Source organism: Gigantopelta aegis, chromosome 11 (assembly GCF_016097555.1).
Source record: "Gigantopelta aegis isolate Gae_Host chromosome 11, Gae_host_genome, whole genome shotgun sequence".
Taxonomy (NCBI): domain Eukaryota; kingdom Metazoa; phylum Mollusca; class Gastropoda; order Neomphalida; family Peltospiridae; genus Gigantopelta; species Gigantopelta aegis.
In genome coordinates, this window is record NC_054709.1 from 23,309,929 (window position 1) to 23,319,431 (window position 9,503).

General features: G+C 40.7%; 1 protein-coding gene across 1 annotated transcript; it reads left to right on the forward strand.

The window, feature by feature from the left end:
- Positions 1-5,747: 5,747 nt before the first annotated feature.
- Positions 5,748-9,091, forward strand: LOC121385095. Its single transcript, XM_041515631.1, has 4 exons — positions 5,748-5,879; positions 6,565-6,660; positions 8,285-8,395; positions 9,051-9,091. Exons 1-4 carry the CDS (start codon positions 5,777-5,779, stop codon positions 9,089-9,091), a joined length of 351 nt encoding a protein of 116 aa, XP_041371565.1. The 5' UTR covers positions 5,748-5,776.
- Positions 9,092-9,503: the final 412 nt, after the last annotated feature.

Genomic DNA, 9,503 nt, shown 5'->3' on the forward strand with positions numbered 1-9,503 from the left:
TTTATTTAGGACAGTGAGCCTACAGATTACTGCGTCAGATGACCGGCAGCACCGTCTAAATAATATTGGTATAATACAGTATTAAAATATTTAAAGTCACATCAATCACATCAAGGTTATACACAGAGCAGAAATAAAAATTATTTACCAGTCCGGACGGACAGCGATCCCCTCTGGAAGCCTTCCTATGTTTCTCCCCGATATCTCTAAAACCCTAGCTATTTATTCAAAACTCTCAGAGACAGCGAATATCGCCTGGGGTCACAAGGCGGTACCTCACGTATCATCTGAATTCCACAGCGACCAAGACGGCATATCTTTCTCTTAGATCGCCAGACTCAATGACGCCAAGTCGCCAAATCACGGTTGTAAAAACCGCACTCGCGGAGGTATTACGTAACTACTGGCCACATGGCTCCGCACCTGAGCTGGGTGTGTATTAGAAGAGCTCGACGACCGTCGCGCAAAGGTATCACGTAACAAGTTGCCCATCTGGGCTTAAGTGCAATTTGGAACTGCACACGGCCCTCTAAAACAATTAATATCGCCACAGGCGAAAACAAATTAAGAGCATGTTCCGTCACAAGTATATTGGTATATTTAATTACTAAAACGGTGAACATGTGACGACTATTACATATAACGGGCGCAGCCATTTGGTCCATCCCAATGAATCACAACCACTCATAAAATCACAAGCAAACAAATAAAGTAACTGTACTCATTTTTCTTTACTGTATTTCCATTCTATCCACACAAAAAATCCAAAAAAAATCCTCTCATTCATTCTTTTCTTTTTTAAATTTTCCTGCGTTGTGAGTATGTCACAAACACTGTGTAAGTCAATGATTCAAGGCTCCCCATCATTGACAGTGTCACATTGATCTGGGCAATAATAAAAAATAAAAATAAAGTATATTATATTAAGAACAATCTGGATTGTAACTACGTTTGTTTTGTGATTTACTGTGAAACATGCAACATAGAGGACAAACTACTAAACAATTTAGCACCCGTCTTAACACTTACAGACATGGCATTTTATATATTAAGCAGAGCCGGTTTATCCTAATAGCACATGTAGCACGTGCTACGGGCCCCGCGCTTCAGGGGGCCCCGCGGTGATGTGTACATTTATTTTCCCTGGGTCATTTTTCCCCTCTCTCCGAGGGGGTTGTAAAATATATATCCTGGAAAGAGGAACCCGTTTTTTATGTGTGCTGCAGACCCCTCGGATCCTTAAATCGGCTCTACAGAATGAGTAGATACAGACTTTGTAACAGCAAACAAATCCAGATCGTAGTTAATTAGTCTACAGCCTTCTGTTGCACTATTGGATCAAACAGATGTGCAGTGATTGACAAGAAAAACAAACTGCCTACAAAACCTCAAGACAAGACTTCATCTTTTTTATACCTTTAACACATTAGCATACTTTTGTGGCGAAAAGATCCGAGAAGTCCCGACTTTGTTTCTAATGTTTGATGACGTCTTCCGAATGGTGACGTAAAGTCATTGTACTGTTACATCACCAGGGTAACATATTGCAATTGTTGAGCATGACCGCAGCCATGTACAGGTACCGTAGGTCGTAATTTATTAAATATAATAATATATAGCAACTATTATTATTAAAGATTATTATTAAATCTATTGTTGCATGTATTAGTGATATATAACTACACATTAATCAATGCCACATATTATAATAGATGTATAATTAACTCATTCGTTCATTCGTTCATTCATTCATTCATTCATTCATTTATTTATACTTATTTGTGTATTGGCCTGGGCACACAACTCCGCTATCTGGGCTGGCTGTCATGGACAGTGGGTTAGTAATTAGTTGTTATTGGTTAATTTGTTAGTGGTTGGGCGAGATTTAGCTCGGTCGGTTGACTGCTCGCTTGAGCCTGCTTGCATCGCAGGATCGAACCACCTCGGTGGACCTATTCATCTGATTGGGTTTTTTTCCCCGTGGTATGTGTTTTCCTGTCTGTGGGAAAGTGCACATAAAAGATCCTTTGCTGCATTAGGAAAAATGTTGCGGATTTCCTCTGATGACTACGAGTCAGAATAACAATATGTTTGACATCCAATAGCCGATGATTAATTAATCAATGTGCTCTAGCGGTGTCGTTAAACAAAACAAACTTCTCGTTAGTGGTTAGTGAGAAAGAAGTCAGTGTACTGGTCTTACATCTACCCATTGAGTCGTTGAACTCGCTCTGGGTGGGAGCCGGTACCGGGCTACGAACCCAGTATCTACCAGCCTTATGTTCGATACCGAGAAGTCCCGATTTTGTTTCTAATGTGTGATGACGTCTTCAGAATGGTGACGTAAAGTCATTGTACTGTCACATCACCAGGGTAACATATTGCAATTGTTGAACATGACGGTAGCCATGTACAGGTACCGTAGGTCGTAATTTATTAAATATAATAATAAATAGTAACTATTATTTTATTTGTGTATTGTCCTGGGCACACAGCTCAGCTATCTAGGCTATCTGCCATGGACAGTTGGTTAATAATTAGTTGTTATTGGTTAGTTTATTAGTGGTTAGTGAGAAAAAAGTCAATGTAATGGTCTTACATTTACCCATCGAGTCGTTAAACTCGCTCTGGGTGGGAGCCGGCACCGGGCTGCGAACCCAGTACCTACCAGTCTTATGTTCGATGCCTTAACCACGACACCACCGAGACCGGTAGTCCTAATGAACTGAAGAATGTTAAAACTGTAATATGCTTGCACTCGGCGCAAACAGTGGTTTCCTCGAGAGTTCAATGCGTATGCATTACAACGGCAACAGTTCTTTGTCACAATGGACATGTATTTCAAATTCAAACTTTGACGTTACTATAATTAGATTTCGCATTAATATGATATAATCAATAGCAATTGAAATTATTTGGATGTAATTTTTGTGGGCATGTAACTGAAGGTATTTTGACAAGAAAAAATAATAACTTTTTTTTCTATGCATAGAAAGTGTGTGTGGTCGTGCGTGCGTGCGTGCTTGCTTGCTTGCTTGCTTGCTTGTTAGTTTGTTGTTTCTTGTTATTACGAATATTACTTGCTTTGTCGTTCGCAGCATGGGGCGGGACGTAACCAAGGCTCGATCGCCGTCGGTGGGCCCTTTTGGTGTGGTCTTGGATTAGTCCGCCCTTTTTTTTTATTTCTCGTACATACGTTTTACTTTACTACTAGTGTTAAAACAACCTATAGCCGGGCTTGAGTACTAAGCCTATGGATTATGTGTTGAAGCCCCAAAAACTCCAGGAGCAGTAGCCGAGAGATTTGATAAAGCACGCAGATCTCGACTATGGTTCCACAGGCGAGTTTTCGCTTCACTACTTATTGATGTTCCAATGATCGTTTTACTGGAACATTGATTTGTGTTGGCTTTACCGATGTGATAATCGATTAAAAAAAGCCTCAATCGATTGTTTCCTCATTTACAGTATGTGAAAAGAACTTATAGGAGCTCAGTGGCTTAAAGTTTTGGCAAGACTGAATGGGGATCAGATCGAAAGGTTATGCAGGTCCGACTTTATAGATCTTTAGTTCGGTCTAAACTTATTGATGGGTGCATTGTGTATCGATTCAGCACGTAAGTCTTACTTGCAAATGCTAGATCTTATACACAACCGGGACTTAGATTTGTCTTGGTGCTTTCAAATCGATTGTCCTGTGGAGAGCTTAACGTGTATTGCACACGAACCTAGTTTGGGTGCTAGACGACGCAAAGCTTTCTCTGCAGTTGGTGTACAAAGATTAAAGCAATGCCAAAACATCCTGCGCATAATGCGGTGTTTGAAAATAAATATATGAAGTTATTTGATGCGAAACCGATGCGATTCGAACATTTGGTCTTCGCATTAAGCAGTTTTTATCAGTTTCCAACATTGATTTAACAGACATTTTGGGAAACGCCTTCATATTTTATTTTGCCATCTTGGTGTATCAAACACCAAAAATTGTATCGATCTTGTGCATCTAAAAAAAGATCGCACAGATGCAGTTATTTAAAAACAACATTTCATGGAAATCCAAAGAGTACTGTGATTACATTCCTGTTTACACAGACGGATCACGGGATGGGAATTCTGTGGCTTGTGCTACAGTTTTTCCATCAAAAAGCAATAATTTCCATGAGATTACCTGATTCAGCATCAATCTTTACAATGAAAATTTGGGCAATCATTAAAGCTCTGGAACAGATAAAGGATTCATGTGCATCTAAGTATATTATTTTTACAGACTCACTTTCGTGTCTCCAAGCTCTACAGTACATGAAATTGGAGCATCCCTTAGTTGGGATGGTGATACGAAAGTGTGTTTTTATCAATTGCCAATAAAGATGTTATATTTTGTTGGGTACCCAGCCATGTTGGCATTAAGGTAACGAAAAGGCAGATGTTGCTGCTAAGTCTGCTTTGAACTTTCCCTTGTCCATGTTGGTGTCCCCTACAGTGATTTTAAATTTCATATTACAACCAATATATCTTTTCGACTTGGCAAGATGATTGGGACGGTGCGTTTGCAAATAAGCTTCATTCTGTCAAGGCAGTCCTGGGAGAGTGGCAGTCATCCTACAGGAGGTGCAGGAAGGATGAGGTGGTCTTGTGCCGTGCCCGCATCGGCCATAAGTGTTTGACGCATTCATTTATTTTAAAGAAGGTCCCTCCTCCTCAGTGTGAACACTGTCAGTGTACACTGACTGTGCGGCACATTTTGGTGGAGTGTGATCATCTCAAGCCGACGAGAAATGATATATTTGGCAACAAAAATGTTTTGGAATCGTTTAAATTCCATCCAATTTTAATTGTAAAGTTTTTAAAACACTTTGACTTGTATACAAAATTTTAATATATACTTAACTCGATTTTATATATTGTATTATACTTTCCCGCCACAGCTCCTTACACTGTGGTTTTACATAACTATATATAAATAATATGTTCATATACTTACCATTTGTGACACCCAATAGCCGATATGAATCTTTGTGCTGGGGTGTCGTTAAACAAACATTTAATCAATCAATCAATCAATCGATTGTATGGGAAAATGTTAACTGTAATTGTACCTCCAGCTTAGATGATGGAACTGACGCAAATATCTTGTTTGGTGTTTGTTTTCATGTGTCACACTATCTCTGCTTCCTGTGGGAAAGGTAAAAAGGCAGCTTCTAGCTGCGACCCTGATGTGACTTGAGCCTCACACTACGTTTTGTTTCCCCTACCCCAAATATTGTACGAGAATTTAACTTCGATTTATTATGTTTATGGGGTGATATACACCAAACAGCTACTCGTCAGAAACATCTATCACATTAATGCATTAATTATAGACATAGGGCTATTCACAAATACCATGAGAATTTTCCAGCCCAAGCAGGCATGGCGGAGCAATGGGGCTGGGGGTGGGGGGAGGGGGTGGGTGAGGACTCTAGCCCCCTCAATAATTATGAATAAAAAAATATTACTGGTGGTAAATCTTCAGGCAGAGATCAATTAACGTGTAGAATGCAGTAAATTGCATTTCAGGACATCTATTTTTTTTTACTTTTACGGGAGAGCATACCCCGAACCCCGAAACTTTGCTTTGAACCCTCGATCTCAGAACCCCCCCCCCCCCCCCCCCCACACACACACACACACACGCACACCAATGTGTACTTGCTTCCGTCGTGCCTGCCAAGTGATACCAATGACGGCTCTGCCGCATGGGCTATTACCGTTTTTCAAAATCTGTTAAATGGAATAAATGTTAATCTCTTGTTATGTTCTCACAGATATGAAGCCTGATTCCAAGAAGAAAAAGTATCCCGTAAAACCACCCGCTATGTCTCAAGAAGTCCAGAAAGATGGTATGTGTCATTTCCATTTGCGCCGATGTTTGTCTATGGTTGTCAATAACAATAATATTTCCAGGCCGGAATTTAGGATTAATTAAGGTTAGGGTTGGGGTTAGCTTTTTTATAATATGTTGTAATACATTTTCAAATTTGTTAACTTATGTATATCGTTATATTTACAAAATATACGGTTTTGTCTGAACAAACGAAGAAAAGAATTTGGTTTTTAAATTATGCCGTTATGTGGATGACAGTTCCTTGTTTTAGTCGTGATAGTGTAGTCATTAAACAATATAATTTGCCAAGTCACGACAGTTGCATTATCGGCTTTAGTGTGATTCCCATCGGTGGGTCTATTAGGCTATTTCTCATTCCAGCCAGTGCACAACTGGTAAACCAAAGACTGTGGTATGTGCTATCCTGTCTTTGGAGTGATGCATATAAAAGCTCCCTTTCTACTAATGGAAACAAATTAGCGGGTTTTCTCTCCGAGACTATTTCAACGCTACGAAATGTTTGACATCCAATAGCCGATGATTAATAAATTAATGTATTCTAGTGGTGTCATTAAACAAAACAAGGAAGGAAGGAAATGTTTTATTTAAACAAAACAAAGTTTAACTTTTAACTTTTGTACGTGTATGTTTGTGACATTAGTTTGATGGGTCGCTGCATGTTGAGGTGTTGTGTGTTACAGAGGCTGTTATCGACAGGCAGTTGACAAGAAATGAAGGGATGCTCATGGACCTGCGTGGCCGCCCAGAGCAAGCCAGTAGCCACCAGATTGATCCAGGTGAGTGTGCACCTACCAGTATACCAAACAACACCTGACCCACTCACGTCCAAGTGAACCTCACTTAGTGCTAGGCGCAGACTGTCAACTGTCACGACGAAGTGGCCAACTCGATGTATGCGTTGTAATTTCCCCAACTCCCGACTTACGACTGGTGCGCTCAGATTAAGCTACGGTCACACCGGCCTTAAGACATCGTACGACCACCTGAGATGGCTGAATTTCGGCTGATCGCGGACCATCGAGGGTGGGGTGGGGGGTGGGGTGGGGGTGAATCGTGTGTAATCGTGCGGCGTTGCACGACGTCGCAGCCATCGGGGGTTCTCGCACGACGTCTTGGCGGTTTTTGGTTATATTTAAAAACCTGGCTGCGATTCCCAGGATTGTAGGGTATTGTACGACATTTTCACATGTTCTCACCTGGAAATATTAATTAAAGACGTCGTATGACTGAAATGTGAATGGCAAACGATGTCGTATGAAGGTCGACGACGTCATACGACATCACGTGGGATCGTAAGACATCGTACGGCATCGTACGAGGTCGCACGACCATCACATGACTTTAATCGTGTTCCTACGATAATGTCAGCTTATCGGCAGACAGTCGTAGTGAAGTCGTACGATTTCCCTACGATTGTCTCAGATGCGTCGCAAACCCATCGTTTCCAGTGTGACCACACAACAGTGAACTAAGATTGTAATATCGTAGCAGAGTCGGGGACAATCATAGATATCTAGAATCTCACCCCATCTCACGACGTCGTAGCTCGGTCTGACCAAGACTTTAACAACTAATGGGTTATACAACGAGACTTGAGTTGTAGCGCTCCCGTCAGGAGTCGGGGAAAATTACAACGCAACAATAGGGTTGCCCAATTTCGTCATGACAGTTGATAGTCGCAGCCTAGCATTACAGGAACTATTGTCCTTGAAACGTGTCGGGTGCTACGGATATTAGTATAACAAGTTTTGTCCTGAAGTAGGTTTTTCAAAGACGCTTATCGTTATATCTAAAACTGCAGTATAGCCCACTCGCATTTTTTTCTGATTTACTTTAAGGATGTATACCACCAAATCAAATCCCAAAGACGACAATAGTAACATGTAGCTAAAACTCTTACCTGTCTCTCAATCGACATACACACCACGGATATAAATATTACCACCCATCACCCTTAAAGTAAATCAGAAACGGGGGTGGTGGTGGTGAAGGCGCTCATTTCAGAGATGACGGGTAGCGTCTGTGACTACCCATCTATGACTACCCTAGTTCAGCACAAAATTCAAGTACTTTTATTTTTTACAGGTACCCCATACATGTTTCAAGCACAAGGCTACTTGACACAGTGGTACTAGATGAAATAAAATTGCATTCATTCTTGGCCAGTAAACGTATAAACTTTAAAGTTTGTTTTATGTTTAATGACACCACTAGAGCACATCGATTTGGTAATTCTAACATATAGTCTTAGAGAGGACACATGCTACATTTTTCCATTAGTAGCAAAGGATATTGTATATGCATCATCCCACAGACAGGATAGCACATACCACAGCCTATGGTGACAATAGGTGAAGGAGAACACTACATTAACGATACTGGCTTGGTTGTTTGTTACAGAAGCTGGCGTTAACGTGCAGATGACCAAAAACGAAGAACTCCTTATGGAAATGGCGGCTCCACGACCCAGGGTGAACCGGATAGGTGCACAACCCAGGGTGAACCAGATAGGTGAGTGTGCTGACAATCTGACACCATCCAAATAAGTGACATATTAGCGACATACCTGTACATTAGCGTAGGAAGGGGGGGGGGGGGGGGGGCAAAGGGGCATGTACCCCCCCCCCCCTTTTCTTGGTCCAGTAGCAAGAGCGATGGTTTATATATATTTATATGTGTGTGCGCCCCCCCCCCCCCCCCCCCTACCTTTTAGCACCTTCCTACGCCACTGCGTATAAGACTTTAGCGAGGTCGTCATATCAGAAACTAAAAAACAAGAGGTTGGGCTGAAATAGTATTTTTGACCAGTTTTGACGTTATGCAGCTTACAGACAACTTAAATTCATTAGAAAATTACAGTAATGTGCATGGTAGTTAACTTTTGCCAAGATTTGTATACCGTACACTTATTATGTTGTTCTTGGTTGTGTTCATGTGTTTATATGTAAAACGTTCACTCGCTCGCTCTGTTTCTCGCTTTGTCTCTCTCTCTCTCTCTCTCTCTCTCTCTCTCTCTCTCTCTCTCTCTCTCTCTCTCTCTCTCTCTCTCTCAAATCTCTCAAACTCTAACTTTGTTACAATTTTAAATACTGTTGTATTAACTCTAACTTTGTCTCTGTTATTATTGATTCTACATTTTAATGTTACACTTTTAATATTATTTTAGCTAATACAACTACTACTACAAAGAGACCGGGAAACCATTGAGGTAGGTTGATCTACATAACTTACAGCTGTTCGGTGTTTAGGTATTGATGAGTAATCATATGATAGGTAGGTTGATCTACATAACTTACAGCTGTTCGGTGAACAGGTATTGACGAGTAATGATAGGTAGGTTGATCTACATAACTTACAGCTGTTCAGTGAACAGGTATTGATGATTAATCATATGATAGGTAGGTTGATCTACATAACTTACAGCTATTCGGTGAACAGGTATTGACGAGTAATGATAGGTAGGTTGATCTACATAACTTACATCTGTTCGGTGAACAGGTATTGATGAGTAATGATAGGTAGGTTGATCTACATAACTTACAGCTGTTCAGTGAACAGGTATTGATGAGTACTATTAATCATATGATAGGTAGGTTGATCTACATAACTTACAGCTGGT